General features: G+C 54.6%; 1 protein-coding gene across 4 annotated transcripts; it reads left to right on the forward strand.

The window, feature by feature from the left end:
* Positions 1-3,920: 3,920 nt before the first annotated feature.
* On the forward strand, positions 3,921-16,905 carry PAQR5 (progestin and adipoQ receptor family member 5). Of its 4 annotated transcripts, none has more exons than XM_064722734.1 (9): positions 3,921-4,082; positions 6,724-6,780; positions 7,422-7,596; positions 8,431-8,558; positions 9,342-9,544; positions 11,791-11,917; positions 13,810-13,906; positions 14,913-15,042; positions 15,456-16,905. In XM_064722734.1, exons 3-9 carry the CDS (start codon positions 7,549-7,551, stop codon positions 15,677-15,679), a joined length of 957 nt encoding a protein of 318 aa, XP_064578804.1. In that variant the 5' UTR covers positions 3,921-4,082; positions 6,724-6,780; positions 7,422-7,548; the 3' UTR covers positions 15,680-16,905. The 4 variants fall into 4 exon arrangements, with proteins under 4 accessions (XP_064578804.1, XP_064578803.1, XP_064578805.1 ...); XM_064722733.1 differs by lacking the exon at positions 3,921-4,082 and adding an exon at positions 4,781-5,189; XM_064722735.1 differs by lacking the exon at positions 3,921-4,082 and adding an exon at positions 5,796-6,215.
* Positions 16,906-17,077: the final 172 nt, after the last annotated feature.

Below are 17,077 nucleotides of genomic sequence, written 5' to 3' on the forward strand. Positions count from 1 at the left end.
TCCCTGTCACTGGTGTCCCCTCAGATCTGGGATCCTTATCCCTGTCACCGGTGTCCCCTCAGATCTGGGATCCTTTTTTCTGGAGTTCTGTGTTTTCTGTGGGATTTTGGAATTCCATCTGGGAGGTTCCTCAGAGCTTCGGGGGCGTTTTCAGGAATTGCTGAGCGGGACATGGAGCTCGTCCGGAGTTCCTCAGGAAATTCAAGAATTTGGGAATTTTCATTTTTTCTCCTGCTCCAGCTCATCCAGCATTGTAACAATTCCATCCCAGAGGTTTTCCAGCTCTCCCTGGGATGGAATTCCCAGAGAAGCTGTAGCTGCCTCTGGATCCCTGGAATGTCCAAGGCCAGCTTGGAGCAGCCTGGGACAGTGGAAGGTTCCTATGGAATGGGATGAGCTTTAAGGTCCTTCCCACCCAACCATTCCATGATTCCATGATCCCACCGGCTGCCTGACCCTGAAATCGAGGATGGACTTTGGGAATTCCCACTGCTCCCATTCCATGGTGGAGCTGATCCCAATCCCAAAATCCTGGGCACAAGGACAACGCCCATCTCCATCTTTTCATTGCTTTCATTTTTTGAGGCTTTTCCTTCATTTCTCACCGCTCTCGGAGCGACCTTTTCCCGGCTTTAATCCGCGCGCTCCGGGCAATCCCACCCATCCAAAGCATGGCAGAGGAGAAATTCCAATACCAAAGGTAGCAGAGGGGAATTTTTTCCATGCCCATGGAAACCCGGCAGACACAAACCCACCCCAAACCTGGGATTCCTTCCCAAAAATCTGCTCCATCCTCCCCTGACGTGTTCCTTCCATCTTTTTCCCAGTTGGAAAACCCGGAGATCCTCCTTGGGTGCTGCTCCAGGATGGTGTTGGTGCCTTACAGAGGCCGGAATTCCTCTTGGTTGGGTTTTTTGGGAATTGGTGCTGATGGTGGGGTTGGAATGTGGCCGATTTCTCCACTCTGGAAGTGCAGGATGGGCATTCCAAGGTTGTTCCTCCTGTTCCACCTCTTGTCCTTCCATCTGGTGGCCTTAGACAGGTGGAGCTTCCAGGAATCCCCAGGGGCTGGAAATCCATGGAGAATCCATAGGGACATTCCTGGTATTCCTTAAATTCCGTTGTGCATTGGAAGAGGATCCTTGACCATGCCGGCAGTGCCCAAAACTTCATGGAATTCATTCCAGTTTGGGATCTTTTTGTTCATTTTCCACCTTCAATCTCCCAAAGATCTTTGGGACCAAGATCAGCTTTGATCCCAGATTTTCCTGTGGGGATCCATTGGCTCTTCCCGTGGGATTTTTTTCCCCATGGATGCCGCTGGAAGTTTGGGATGGAGCATTCCAAGGTTGTGCCCTCCTGTCCTTCCATCACCTTCTGCTGTTCCTTAGCACAGGTGGATTCCAGGAATCCCCACTAGAGGCTGCAATTCCATGGAGAATCCACGGGGAATTCCTGATACTCCTTAAATTGTGCATTGGAGGAGGACCCTTGGCCATGGCGCCGATCCCCAGAACTTCTTGGAATTCATTCCAGTTTAGGATTTCTTTGTTCATTTCCACCTTCGAACTCCCGGAGATCTTTGGGACCAGGATCAGCTCCAATCCCAGATTTTCACCCGGAGATCCGCTGGCTCTTCCCATGGGATCCCCTCTCCGTGGCTCCCCCACCCCAACAGCACAAGCACAACCCCCCTTGGGAATACGGCATTCCCTGGAATCTGGGGGTTCCCTGGAATCTGGGGGTTCCCTGGAATCTGGGCATTCCCTGGGATCCCACATTCCCTGGAATCTGGCATTCCCTGGGATCCAGCGTTCCCTGGAATCTGGCATTCTCTGGGATCTGGCATTCCCTGGGATCCAGGCATTCCCTGGAATCTGGCGTTCCCTGGGATCTGGCATTCCCTGGGATCCCGCATTCCCTGGGATCCCACATTCCCTGGGATCCGGCGTTCCCTGGAATCTGGTGTTCCCTGGAATCTGGCATTCCCTGGGATCTGGCATTCCCTGGGATCCCACATTCCCTGGAATCCGGCATTCCCTGGAATCTGGCATTCCCTGGGATCCAGGAATTCCCTGGAATCTGGCATTCCCTGGGATCTGGCATTCCCTGGAATCCGGCATTCCCTGGAATCTGGCATTCCCTGGGATCCAGGCGTTCCCTGGAATCTGGTGTTCCCTAGGATCCAGATGTTCCCTGGGATCCCGCATTCCCTGGGATCCAGAAATTCCCTGGGATCCCACATTCCCTGGAATCTGGCATTCCCTGGGATCCCACATTCCCTGGAATCCGGCATTCCCTGGGATCTGCCATCCCCTGGGATCCCACATTCCCTGGGATCCGGCATTCCCTGGGATCCGGCATTCCCTGGGATCTGGCATTCCCTGGGATCCCACATTCCCTGGGATCCAGGAATTCCCTGGAATCTGGCGTTCCCTGGGAGCCGCCCATTCCCGTTCTCCTCCTCCCCGGGCGTGGCTTGGCTGGGATTTTGTTGGATTTCCCGGGATTTTCCCGAGGATCCCGATGGAAAATATGCAATAATTTGTTTACAGGATGCTCCGGGCTGGGCGCTCCTTTAAGCACAATGTGCACAGGATAGTTTTGTATTCCGCCCCTCCGGAATTTTTGGCGGGAAGAGGTTCTCCTACGTTTCTATGGGACATTGGGAATGCTTGGAAAGCTTTCTAAGACTGGGAAATAAATTTTTTATCTTAAGAAAAAAACCAAAAACCTTGGGATGTCTTCCTTATTTGGGGATTTTCCAGGTATTTTATTTTCCAAATGTATTCCAAGATTTTTTTCCTGTGGTGGTGGCTTTGAGGTGTCGTGGTTTTAAGGAGGTTTTCTTCTGGAAAAGTGGGAAAATGTGGATTTTTTCCTATTAATTAAGGGTTTGGTGATTGAGGGAAGGAGCACAAGTGGTGGATTCCTGCTGGGAATTATTTTCCTGGTAAATCCAGCTCGTTTGGAATTTTTTGGGAATTGTTAAATGAGGATTTTAACGGAGCGGTCACTAAAAACATCCCAGTGTCGGGAATGGGGAAATGCAGCTCCAGGGAATCCCGGAGCCCCTTCCAGGAATCCAGGGAGAGCTGGAGAGGGATTGGGATCAGGGAGGGAGGGGCAGGACACAGGGAATGGCTGGAAAAGCGGAGATTTAGATGGATCTTGGGAAGGAATTCCCAGCTGGGATGGAATTCCCAGAGCAGTCTGAGGTGTCCCTGCCCGTCCCACCCCAAATATTCCGGGATTCTCCCGAGTGATTCCCATTCCTTGGCATGTTGGGATTGAAAAGAGCCTTGGAGCATCCCTGAAAGTGGGAACAGAATTCCAGAGCCCCAGGAATGTCCAGGGAAAAGCTGTGTCTCAGTGCTGGCAGGAAGGGGTTAATTCCCAGGAATTCCCAGGACTTTCCTGTGGGATTGAAGTTCGGGATAGAGCTGGGAATCCTCCAGCCCTGCCCGGCTCTGCTTCTCCCAATTCCTGAATAACTAAGGGACAATAATTAATAATTAATTAATAATTAACTGCGCCCGCTCATCCCTCTCCATCCCGCTGGAATCTCCCACTCTCCGAACTTTGGGAAAGCCGTTCCCAGCGGAACACAGCAGGGAAAGCAGCGGATTTTTGGGAAGCAGAAGGGGAAACGGGAAACTCACCGGGCTGGGACTCATTCCCATTGAGCCGGGAATAATCCGGGAATGCGGAGCCGCGGGACGGCTGGAATTGCCTGGAGGCGCTCCGGGAGTTTTCCAGCGGGAGATGCTCGGCAGGGCTGGGAATTTTTATTTTTTCCTGCTTTTTTTTTCCACTTCCTCGTGGCTGGCTCCGATCCCGGCCGCGTTTGGCCGCGCTGATTTCCGGGTTTATCTGGGAACCTTTTTTTTTTTTTTTCCCTTGGACGAGCCAGGGTTCATCCTCTCCCAAAATCATCCCTGGCGGCGCTTCCCGGCGGGATCGTGCCTCTGGAGCAGCCGCGCCCGCCCGGGAATTCCATGTGGGCAGTGTTTGTTCCCAGTGAGTAATCCCGGGATTTGGATTTCCAGCAGCGCTGGAAAACGCCGCATCCGAGCAGCGCCGTAAGTCCCGGCTTGTCCCCCCGCGCTCCGGCATTCCCAGCTTTTCCCCAGGGAAATTCGGGAATATGGGAATGGGAATGGGAAAAGCGCCGGGGCAGCGGGAGCATTCCCGGCCCTCCCACGGGGAGCACAATCGCGGAATTCCCGGGAAGTTTCCCCCCGGGAGCGGGATGGGGTCGGGATCCCGCGGGAAGGACGGGTGGGAGCGGCGGGTTCCCGGCATGGAAAAGCCGCTGCTGCTGCTGCTCCCGGCGAATTCCAGCGGCAACGACGACAACAACAACAACTCCCACAAAGCCGCCCTTGTCCCGCCGGGAGCGCTCCTGGCACGGCCCGCGCCGCTCCCGGAGTTTTCCAGCGCTGCTCCCGCTTGGAACGCTCGGGAATTGCCGAATATTCATTCCCGGCCCCTGGAAAAGCGCCGCACGGAGCTGGCACGGAGCGAGGGATGTGCCAGGGAGAGCCGTGCCAGGGATTGGGATCTGCCATGGGGAGGGATGGGGATGTTCCATAGGAAGGGATGGGAAAGGGAAGGGAAGGGAAGGAAGGAAGGGAAGGGAAGGGAAGGGAAGGGAAGGGAAGGGAAGGGAAGGGAAGGGAAGGGAAGGGAAGGGAAGGGAAGGGAAGGGAAGGGGGAAAGGAAAGGAAAGGAAAGGAAAGGAAAGGAAAGGAAAGGAAAGGAAAGGAAAGGAGAAAAAGGAAAAAGTGCCATGGGAGCTGTGCCATGGCAGAGGACGGTGACAAGGTGACAGGGCCGGGCTCCGGGCAGCGGTGCCAGGTGGGGACATTGCTGGGCTGAGCCGGGAGCTCCAGGGCCGGAGCTGCGGCTGCTGGGCCGGGACAGCCCCGAGAGGGTCGGGTGGGACTGCGGGGAACCGGGGGAGGGAGAGGAGGAGGAGGAGGAAATAAAGGAGGAGGAGGAAGAAGGAGGAAATTAAGGAGGAGGAGGAAGAAGAGGAGGAGGAGGAAGAAGGAGGAAATTAAGGAGGAGGAGGAAGAAGAGGAGGAGGAGGAAGAAGGAGGAAATTAAGGAGGAGGAGGAAGAAGAGGAGGAGGAGGAAGAGGAGCTGTTGCAGCCACCTGAGCGAAGCCGCAGCGCTGGCAGAGGTGACTCGCAGGGGTCACAGCCCCGCCGTGCCCCCATCCCATTCCCGTTCCCATTCCCATTCCTGGCAGGGAAGAGCCCGAACAGGAGGAGGAGGAGGAGGAGCGGGAGGAAGCAGGCCCGGCTCGGCCCGGCCCGCAGGGTGTGCCCGGCCCCAGTGAGTCACTGTGCTCGCTGCCCTCGTTGTGCTCCCAAACCACAAATTCCTGCCTGAGGCCGGGCCTGGAGCCTCCTCCTGCTTCCCACAGGGAACGGGGAATGGGAACAGGGAATGGGGAATAGGGACAGGGAATGGGGAATGGGGAACAGGTGGGGAAATGAGGGGATGAGGGACAGGGAATAGGGACAGGGAACAGGGAATGAGGGACAGGGACAGGGAATGGGGGAAACAGGGAAGGGAACAGGGAAGGGACAGGGAATGGGGAATAGGGAATGGGGAATGGAAACAGGGACAGGGAACAGGGAATGAGGGACAGGGAATGGGGAATAGGGACAGGGAACAGGGAATGAGGGACAGGGAATGGGGAACAGGGAATAGGGAATGGGGAATGGAAACAGGGAATAGGGAACAGGGAATGAGGGACAGGGAATGGGGAATAGGGACAGGGAATAGGGACAGGGAACAGGGAATGAGGGACAGGGACAGGGAATAGGGAATGGGGAATGGAAACAGGGAATAGGGAACAGGGAATAGGGATAGGGAACAGGGAATGAGGGACAGGGACAGAGAATGGGGAACGGGGAATGGAGACAGGGAACAGGGGATAGGGAACAGGGAACTGGGAGCAGGGAACAAGGAACAGGGAATAGGAACAAGGAACAGGGAAGGGATCCCTGCCACAGGAATGTCTGGGTTGGGATGGATCCAGGTGCTCCCAGCTCAGGGATCCCATCCAGGGGCTCTGGGCACAGGGGGATCCTGCACCTGGGAAGAGTCCCTGGAAAAGCCCAAGCCTTTGGAATGGCTTGTGCCTCTGGAAGGGCTCATTCCTTTCTCCTCTGAGAATCCCAGAATCCCAGAATTCCAGGTCGGAAGGGCCCTTAAAACTCACCTCATTCCAGCCATCGCAGGGACCCTTCCATGAACAGATTCCAGCCCGGCCTGGGGCACTGCCAGGGATCCAGGGGCAGCCACAGCTGCTCTGGGAATTCCATCCCACCCCCTCTCCACCCTCCCAGGGAACAATTCCCAATTCCCAATCTCCCACCCATCCCTGCCCTCTGGCACTGGGAGCCATTCCCTGGGTCCTGTCCCTCCATCCCTCGTCCCCAGTCCCTCTGCAGCTCTCCTGGAGCCCCTTCAGACCCTGAGCTCTCCCTGGATTCAGGTCCCGTTTCCACCATGGAAAACCACAGGAATTCTGTGGGATCCAGGGGCTTTAAGGCAGCACCTCAGTACTTCCAGAGCCCCGGGTGGCATTTGATTCCCCATTCCCAATTCTCCATTCCCGTCTAATCTTTAACCAGAGGCGTTTCCCGCGGGGTTTTGTTGGTTCATTGCTCTCCTGCCTCATTAATTTTTCCCTCCCTCTCCAGCCGTTCCCGGTGTCCCGGGGCTTTTCCTGGAGCTGCCTCACCCCGGAGCTGGCAGAGGTAGGGCTGGGATGGGAGCGAATCCCAGGAACTCCTGGGGTTCTTTGGGAATGGCTCTGCGGCACATCCAAGGGCTGGATCCCGCTGGGAAGCTGGGATGGCTGGAGCAGCTGGAATGGCAGCCCAGGGTGCTGCAGAGGCTCCAGGAGCTCTCGGGATCCAGGGAATCCAGAACTTGGATTCCTCTGGATCCTGGTGGGATGGAGCTGAGGCAGCACCTGGAGCAGGAGCTCCCTTCCCGCTTTTCCTGCTCCGGGTGGGAGGGATCATGGATTTTTCCCTTGATTTCCCAGAGTGCCGGCGCCAGGATCGGGTAAGAGCCGGAGCTGGGATATTCCATGGGAGCAGGAAAGTGGATCCAGCTGGGATCCCGTGTCCCTCCCTCTTCCTGAGGGACCTTCCTGCATCCTGGGATCCCGAGGTGATCCCGAGGTGTTCCCATGTCCCTTTGGATCTGTCGGAATTCCCGTCCCTCTGGGAAGTGGGATCAGCCTTGTCCCGCTGCTCCCTTGGGATCCCAGCACCCCTCAGGGGATGGAGGGGATGGGTGCTCCCCATCCTGCTGGGATACAATTCCCTGTGGGATTTGGAATTTGGGATTGGACCCCGTGCTGCATCCCAGGAATTCTCATCCCCTCCAGGCCGTCCTGATCCCGGGATCACTGAGGGAGCAGCGCCATTCCTGCAGGATGCAGCCGGGAGGGATTTGAGGAGCCGTCCCGTGGAATCTGAGCTGGAAAATCCCGGGAATTCCATCCAGAGCCGGCCATGCCCAGCGCCACGGCCCGGCTGCTCCGCGCCCACCAGGTGCCCGAGGTCAGCAGGAATTCCCTCCCTGATCCCGGGATCAGCGGGATTTGGGATGTGGCACCCGGGAACAGCAGCGGGGTCACCCCAAGGGGGCACAGCTGTTCTGAATTTTGGGGATGCTCCTCATCCATTCCCATTCCCAATTCCAATTCCCGTTATTCTCATTCCTATCCCTGTGCCTGTTCCCATTTCCATTTCCATTCCCATTATTTCCATTCCCATCCCCGTCCCTATTCCCAACCCCATTCCCATCATTCCCATCCCCATTCCCATTATTCCCATTATTCCCATTATTCTCATTCCCATCCTCATACCTATTCCTATATTCCCATTTCCATTCCCATTATTCCCATTATTCCCATTATTCCCATCCCCATTATTCCTATCCTCAGTCCCATTCCCATTATTCCCGTTATTCTCGTTATTCCCGTTATTCCCATTATCCCCCATCATTCCCATCTTCATTCCCATTATCCCCATGATTCTCATGATTCCCATTATTATTCCCATTATCCCCATGATCCCCATGATTCCCATTATTATTCCCATTATCCCCATTATCCCCATGATTCCCATGATTCCCATTATTATTCCCATTATCCCCATGATTCCCATGATTCCCATTGTTATTCCCACGATTCCCATGATTCCCATTATTATTCCCATTATCCCCATTATCCCCATGATTCCCATTATTATTCCCATCATCCCCATGATTCTCATGATTCCCATTATTATCCCCATGATTCCCATGATTCCCATGATTCCCATTATTATTCCCATTATCCCCATTATCCCCATGATTCCCACGATTCCCATGATTATCCCCATTATCCCCAGAGTTACCGGGAGCCGGGAATCCTCTCCGGGTACCGCCCTCCCCAGAGCTCGGCCAGCGAGTGCCTGCTCAGCCTCTTCGGGATGAACAACGAGACCCTCAACATCTGGACACACCTGGTGCCCGCCGGGTGAGTGCCCGCGGCCCCGGCACACCTGGGCACACCTGGGGCTACCCCCGAACACCTGGGCATGCCTGGTGTGTGTTCCTCAACATCTGGGCACATCTGGTGGGTAACTCTTAATGCCTGAATACACCTGGGCACACGGGGGGATGCCCCGTAACACCTGGGCACACCTGGTGGGTGCCCCTTAACATCTGGGCACACCTGGGCACACCTGGTGGGTGCTGCTTAACATCTGGGCACACCTGGACACACTTGGGCCCATCTAGTGGGTAACCCTTAACACCTGGGCACCTCTGGGCACACCTGGGGGTGCCCTCAGCCCCCGGGGCACCCTTGGGCACATCTAGTGGGTAACCCTTAACACCTGGGCACACCTGGGCACACCTGGGCATCCCTGGGGGTGCCCTTAGCCCCATGGCACATCTGGGCACATCTACCCTTAACACCTGAATACACCTGGGCACATCTGGGCACCCTTGGGCACACCTGGTAGGTGCCCTCAGTCCCTGGACACCCCTGGGCACCACATGACACCCCTGGGCACCCCTGGGCACACCTGGGCACATCTGGGCACCCCTAGGTACATCTAGTGGGTAACCCTTAACACCTGGGCACCCCTGGACACATCTGGGCACCTCTGGGCACCCCTGGGCACACCTGGTGGGTGCCCTCAGTCCCTGGGCACCCCTGGGCACACCTGGGCACCCCCGGGCACCCCTGGCACACACCGGTTGCCCACCTGCCGGGTGCCCGGCCCTGACCCCTCTCTCCCCGGCCCGTTCCCAGGTATTTCCTGTGGCTGCTGCTGTCCCGGCTGGGCAGCGCCCCGGGCCCGGAGGCGGGGGCGGGGCCGTACCTGGCCTACCTGGGCACGTGCGCGCTGTACCCGCTGGCCTCGAGCGCCGCGCACGCGCTGGGCGCGCTGGGCGGGCACGGGCGGCACCGAGCGTTCTGCTGCGACTACGCCGCGCTCAGCCTCTACGGACTGGGTGTGCCGGGGGGCGGATGGGGGTCTGGGGGGTCCGGGGGGTCCGGGGGGCACCGATGGGGTGCGGGAAATGCCAGGGGGGTTTGTGGGATTTGGCAATACCGGGGTCTGGGGGTTACGGGGGCACGGATGGGGTGCAGGAAGTGCCAGGGGGTTTGTGGGATTTGGCGATTCCGGGGGGCACGGATGGGATGCGGGAAATGCCAGGGGGGTTCGTGGGATTTGGCGATTCCGGGGGTTTGGTGATTCCAGGGGGCACAGATGGGGTGCAGGAAATGCCAGTGGAGTTCATGGGATTTGGCGATTCCTGGGGGTTTGGAGGGTCCGGGGGTTACGGGGGGCATGGGTGGGGTGCGGGAAATGCCAGGGGGGGGTTACGGGATTTGGCGATTCTGGGGTCTGGGGGTTACGGGGGCACGGATGGGGTGCAGGAAGTGCCAGGGGCGTTCGTGGGATTTGGCGATCCCGGGGGTTTGGGGGGATTTGGGGGTTACGGGGGCACGGATGGGGTGCAGGAAGTGCCAGGGGGGTTCGTGGGATTTGGCAATACCGGGGCTCTGGGGGGTCTCGGGGTTACGGGGCATGGATGGGATGCGGGAAATGCCAGGGGGGTTTGTGGGATTTGGCGATTCCGGGGGGCACGGATGGGGTGCGGGAAATGCCAGGGGGGTTTGTGGGATTTGGCGATTCCGGGGGGTTTGGGGGGTCTGGGGGTTATGGGGGGCACGGATGGGGTGCGGGAAATGCCAGGGGGGTTTGTGGGATTTGGCAATACCGGGGGTCTGGGGGGTCCGGGGGTTACGGGGGGCACCGATGGGGTGCGGGAAATGCCAGGGGGGTGTGTGGGATTTGGTGATACCGGGGGTCTGGGGGGTCTGGGGGTTACGGGGCACGGATGGGGTGCGGGAAATGCCAGGGGCGTTCGTGGGATTTGGCGATTCCAGGGGTTTGTGGGGATTTGGGGGTTACGGGGGGATTTGGTGGATGCCGAGGGGGGGATTGATGGGATTTCGGAGTTCCAAGGGGGATTTATGGAATGTGGGGGTTATGAGAGGGATGGATGGGATTTGGGAAATGCCAGGGGATTGATGGGATTTCGGGATTTCGGGGATTGATGAAATTTGGGAGATCCAGGGGGATGGATGGGATGTGGGGAAATCCGGGGGCATAGACGCGATTTGGGGGTCATGGGGGGTTTATGGGATTTCGAGAATTCCACGGGGATTGAGGGGGTTTGGGAATTCCAGGGGAATTTTTGGGAGGATTTTGAGGAAATCTGGGGGAATTTATGGGATGTGGGAAATCCGGGGGGATTGATGGGATTTCAGAGTTCCAGGGAGATTAATGGGATTTAGGAAATTCTGGAGGGATTTATGGATTTGGGAATTCCAGGGGGATTTATGGGATTGAAGAAATCTGGAAGGATTGATGGGATTTTGGGATTATGGGGGGTTGATGGAATTTAGGGAATGCCAGGGGATTTATGGGATGTGTGGATTATGGGGGGATTGATGGGATGCGGGAAATCCGAGGGGATTTATGGGATGTGGGGAAATCCAGGGGGATTTATGGGATTTTGGGAAATCCGTGGGATTTCTGCAATTTTGGGAATGCCAGGGAGTTTATGGGATTTCAGGGATTTGGGGGGGTTTATGGGTTGTGGAAATTCTGGAGGGATTGATGGGATTTGGGAAATGCCAGGGGGATGGACGGGATGTGGGGGAATTCGGGGGGATTTATGGGATTTGGGAAATGCTGGGGGGATTGATGGGATTCGGGAATTCCAGGGGAGATTTATGAGATTTCGGGAATTTGGGAGGTCAGGAGGAGCTGGGAAAGGCCAGATTTTCAGGATTTTGGGAATTTAGCCTGGATTTATGGGATGCCACATCTAGAGGGGAGGTTTGGGGAAAATTCCTTCTCTCCCTTTTCCTCATCCCTGCACTCCGGAGCTCGGGAATGGCCTGGAGCAGCTCCGGCCACAAATAATTTGGGACAGATTGGAATAACGGGAATGAGGAAAAATTCCATTTTTACCCAGCTGGAGGAGCCTCACTGGGAGCACGAGGCAATTCCAGGATATTCCCACAGCCCTCTGGAATGCTGCCTGCTCCAGAGATTCCCGACCCTTCCCGATGTTCCAGCCTGGAGCTCAGAGCTGAGCCCAGGAGGAGGAGGAGGAAGGGAATTCCAGGGAATTCCAGGGAATTCCAGGATTTGGAGCTGACGGCCCCGCTGTGCTTCCAGGCTCGGCGCTGGCCTATTCCGCCTACGTCTTCCCTCTGGAATGGGTCGGGAGCACATTCCATGATTTCTACGTTCCCGTGGCCGTGCTCAACTCCGTGCTCAGCACTGGCCTGTCCTGCTATTCCAGGTGGGATCCAGCGGGAATTCGGGATGAGGGGTTTGCTCACGGGCTGGGCCGGACCGGAGGTGGGGAAGGGGAGAGAGGGAATTTTTTCTTTGTTTCCAATGAGGGGAATTCGATGATGAAAATGTGGGATAACGGGAGGAGTTTCAATTTTTGGGATGTTCCAAAGGGGATTTGTGGAATCCTGGAATGGTTTGGGTTGGGAGGGGACTTGGAGATGATCCAGGTCTGCTGTCCCAGGTTCCTGGAGATGCTGTGGAATTCCCTGTGTATCCCATGTGGAATTCCTGGTGTTTCCCTGTGTGTTCCATGTGGAATTTCCTATATATCCCATGCGGAATTCCCTGTGTTCTCTGTGTATCCCAGGTGGAATTCCCAGTATATCCCATGTGGAATTCCTGGTGTTCCCTGGTATATCCCATGTAGAATTCCCTGTGTATTCCATGTAGAATTCCTGGTGTTTCCCCATGTATTCCATGTGGAATTCCCTGTGTATCCCAGTATATCCCATGTCGACTTGTCTGTACATCCCGTGTGGAATTCCCTGTGTATTCCATGTGGAATTCTTGGTGTTTCCCTGTGTATCCCATGTGGAATTCCCTGTGTATCCCATGTGGAATTCCCTGTGTATCCCAGTATATCCCATGTCGACTTGTCTGTACATCCTGTGTGGAATTCCCTGTGTATCCCATGTGGAATTCCCTGTGTTTCCCAGTAGATCCCCTGTGGAATTCCCTGTGTATTCCATGTGGAATTCCTGGTGTTTCCCTGTGTATCCCCTGTGGCATTCCCTGTGTATTCCATGTAGAATTCCTGGTGTTTCCCCATGTATTCCATGTGGAATTCCCTGTGTTCTCTGTGTATCCCATGTGGAATTCCCTGTGTTTCCCCATGTATCCCATGTGGAATTCCCTGTGTTTTCCTGTGTGTTCCATGTGGAATTCCCTGTGTATCCCAGTATATCCCATGTCGACTTGTCTGTACATCCCATGTGGAATTCCCTGTGTATTCCATGTGGAATTCTTGGTGTATCCCATGTGGAATTCCCTGTGTTTCCCTGGTATATCCCTTGTGGAATTCCCTGTGTATCCCATGTGGAATTCCCTGTGTTTCCCTGGTATATCCCTTGTGGAATTCCCTGTGTATCCCATGTGGAATTCCCTGTGTTTCCCAGTATATCCCATGTAGAATTCCCTGTGTATCCCGTGTGGAATTCCCTGTGTTTCCCCATGTATCCCATGTAGAATTCCCTGTGTATCCCATGTGGAATTCCCTGTGTATCCCATGTGGAATTCCCTGTGTATTCCATGTGGAATTCTTGGTGTATCCCATGTGGAATTCCCTGTGTATCCCATGTAGAATTCCCTGTGTATTCCATGTAGAATTCCTGGTGTTTCCCCATGTATTCCATGTGGAATTCCCTGTGTATTCCATGTGGAATTCTTGGTGTATCCCATGTGGAATTCCCTGTGTTTCCCAGTAGATCCCCTGTGGAATTCCCTGTGTATTCCATGTGGAATTCCTGGTGTTTCCCTGTGTATCCCCTGTGGCATTCCCTGTGTATCCCATGTGGAATTCCTGGTGTTTCCCCATGTATCCCATGTGGAATTCCCTGTGTTTCCCCATGTATTCCATGTGGAATTCCCTGTGTATCCCAGTATATCCCATGTCGACTTGTCTGTACATCCCGTGTGGAATTCCCTGTGTATTCCATGTGGAATTCTTGGTGTATCCCATGTGGAATTCCCTGTGTTTCCCAGTAGATCCCATGTAGAATTCCCTGTGTATCCCATGTGGAATTCCCTGTGTTTCCCTTGTGGAATTCCCTGTGTATCCCGTGTGGAATTCCCTGTGTATCCCAGTGTATCCCACGCAGAATTCCCGGTGTTTCCCAGGTTTCTGGAGGCAGAGCGGCCCCGCCTGAGCAAAGCTTTCCGAACTTTGGCCTTCGTGTATCCCTACATTTTCGACAGCATCCCGGTTTTCTACAGGGTGCGTATCCCACAAAATCCTGGGAAATTTCAGCTGCCTCAGGCTGGAATTCTTTGGGACAACAGGCCCAGCTCGAGGTTTGAAAGGCAAACAAACTCCGGCAGGAAAAGGCCCTGGGATATTTTTTCCTGCTCTCATTGCCGGCGAATTCCTCCCACTTCAAAGGGCTGGAAAATTCCTGCCTTGGGAAGCTGGGAGGAGCCTTTTCCAGGGATTAAACTGGAGCAGGGTGGGAATTTGGGCCGGCAGGAGTGGAGGTGATGGCGGTGGGGAACTGGGAATGGCTCCTTGGGATGGATGGATCAATCCTTCTTTTTTCTGGGAAGCAGGATTGGAGTGGGGCTGAGGGGAATGGGGAACTGGGAATGGCTCCTTTGAGATGGATGGATGGATGGATGGATGGATGGATGGATGGATGGATGGATGGATGGATGATGGATTAATGGATAGATTAATGGATGGATTGAAGGATGGATGGATTCATGGATGGATGAATGGTGGAAGGATTCATGGATGGATTGAAGGATGGATGGATGGATTCACAGATGAGTGGATGGGAGGATTCATGGATGAATTGAAGGATTAATGGATGGATGGATGGATGGATGGATGGATGGATGGATGGATGGATTGAAGGATGATGAATGGATTGAAGAATTCACAGATGGATGGATGTATGGACTGAAGGATTCATGGATGGATGGATGGATGATTGAAGGATGATGGATGGATTGAAGAATTCACAAATGGATGGATGGATGGATGGATGGACTGAAGGATGGATGGATGGATGGATGGATTGAAGGATGATGGATGGATTGAAGAATTCACAGATGGATGGATGGATGAATTGAAGGATGATGGATGGATTGAAGAATTCACGGATGGATGGATGGATGGAAGGATTCATGGATGGATGGATGGATGAATGGATTGAAGGATGGATGGATGGATGGAAGGATTCATGGATGGATGGATGGATGGATCACTCCCGTTTTTGCCGCAGCTCTCCCGGAGCTGCTCCGAGGCCTCGCTCCCGCTGCATTCCCGGCACAGCCTCTGCGCCCTCCTCACCTTCCTGAGCTTCACCTCCCACCTGCCCGAGCGCCTGGCGCCGGGGAGCTTCGACTTCATCGGTGAGCAATGCTGGGAATGCCGGGAATAAACCCCGGGAATTCGGGGAATAACCCCACGGGGTACCAGGAATAAATTCCCTGGAGCCACAGACATTGGGAATAGGAATTACAGGGAGGATAGAACCCCAGGAACTGGGAATAGGAGTTTGTAGGATGATAAAACTCCAGCGATCAGGAGCAGGAATTTGTGGGATAAATATTCCACGGATGCCAGGTGAAGCGGGCTGAGCATGATTCAATCCTGGAATTGTGGAATTCCGGGATGTTTTGGATGGGCAGGGACACCTCCCACTATCCCAGAGCGCTCCAAGCCCCCGGAGCATTCTGGGGACGTGGAACCCACCTGGCCCAGCCGAACGCCCTTGGAATTTCCGTGGAATTTCCATGGAATTCTCAAGGGCTTTCTGCCGCAGGGCACAGCCACCAGGTTTTCCACGTCTGCGGGATCCTGGGAACGCTGTTCCAGCTGGAAGCCGTCTCCGTGGACATGGCGGAGCGGCGGGGCCGCCTCCCGCTGCCCTCTGCCCTGGGAACCTTCGGATCCTTGGGAACGGGGGCGGCCGCCAGCCTGGCCATCCTCGGGCTCTGCTTCCGCAGCCTCCGCCCGGAGCCTCCTCCCCGGGAGAAATCCCACTAAAGCCGGGATTGCCTCGGCTTCCCGGGAGCAGTCCCATCCCAGAGGCGTCCGCTGGGGAATGGGATCGCCTGGGAATATTTCTTTGGGAATTTCCCAAGGGAAAAACTGCACTGGTTTTACCCGTGGATGGGCTGGGAAATGCTTCCCATCGCGTTGTTATCCACAGGGAAAGCGTCAAATAATCGGGATTTGATCCCTGAAAAGGGAGGGAAGCATTCATGCTTCCCAAAAAAAATCTGGGATCCCTCAGGTCTGATCAAGGGAATGCTGGCATCGCCAGCTGGGAGATTCCCGGTGAAGCCAAGCACTCCTTAATTCCCATTTCCCCTTGGATGTGGCATTCCTTTGGAATTCCAAGCCTTGCACTCAGCCCAAGTGCCTGGAAAAGTGGGATGGGGCGACTGGAGTTTCCCTCCCCGTTTAATTCCCACTGTTTTTGCTCTTTATCCAGTAAAAGGGATTCCAGGAGATCCCCAATGAGATGTTCCTGCAGGAAAGCTCTGCCAGGGTCTCATTCCAGGAAATCCTGGGAAGTTCATTGCTGTGGGAATTCTGAGTTTCCACAGCGGGGAGGATGGAATTAAGGAATTAGGAATGAAGGAATTCCATCCTGGATCCTGGGATTTGTGGTGGGAGGTGGGAGAGGTCCATCTTGGGATCCTTTAGGAAAAGGTTTGGATGTTTTGGGATTGGGATCCGTGGGGAGATGCCAGGAGAAAAGCAGGATTTGGGACGGAGAAAAGCAGGATTTGGGACAGCTCAAGGGTTAAAAGCAGCCTGGAATTTTAAAGAATTCCCAGGATTTTCCCTCTGCTGTTCCTTGTGTTCCTTCCCTGCTGCTCCTGGATTTTGCAGGAGGAGCCTGGAGCTCCAGGCTTTTCCAGGATCCAGGTTTTCCTCTTGGATTTCCCTGCAGGAACACGACACAACACTTTATTCTTTGGGAATATTTTCCTGGATAATCCCACGGGTCTTCCATTAATTTCCTTTAATTGCCTTTGCCAAGGTCTGACTGCTGCACTTTGGGAGCTGCTGGAATTTGGGGTATCACAGTAAAATCTGGGATGAACAGGTTAAATACGGGATAAATCAATCCTTGGGAACGCTGAGCAGGATTTTCAGGATATTTATAAGCACTGGAATTGTTTTTCCAAAGGTTTTATTAAATTAATATAAATCACTGATTTTATTCTGCTTGATAATAAAAATATTCCTGAGAAAACGAATTCCTTTGGAGATCATTGCTGATAATTCCAGAGTTTATTTACTTTGGGAGCTGCTGTGACCGGGGAGGAATCCAGCTGGGATTGGAGAGCCCGGAAAAACATCGGGAATCTTCCCAGGATTATTCCAGGTCGTTCAACTTTTGAACTGAAATCCTCCCGTCCTCTCCAATGG

Source organism: Zonotrichia leucophrys, chromosome 10 (genome assembly GCF_028769735.1).
Source record: "Zonotrichia leucophrys gambelii isolate GWCS_2022_RI chromosome 10, RI_Zleu_2.0, whole genome shotgun sequence".
Lineage (NCBI taxonomy): Eukaryota > Metazoa > Chordata > Aves > Passeriformes > Passerellidae > Zonotrichia > Zonotrichia leucophrys.

What these genes read in the sequence shown, in the direction of transcription:
- PAQR5 (XM_064722734.1), top strand. Translation starts at nt 7,549, where the DNA reads ATGCCCAGCGCCACGGCCCGGCTGCTCCGCGCCCACCAGGTGCCCGAG. An exon ending in ACACACCTGGTGCCCGCCGG is followed by an intron (nt 8,559 to 9,341) that starts GTGAGTGCCCGC and finishes GCCCGTTCCCAG; the next exon opens with GTATTTCCTGTGGCTGCTGC. An exon ending in GGGGAGCTTCGACTTCATCG is followed by an intron (nt 15,043 to 15,455) that starts GTGAGCAATGCT and finishes TTTCTGCCGCAG; the next exon opens with GGCACAGCCACCAGGTTTTC.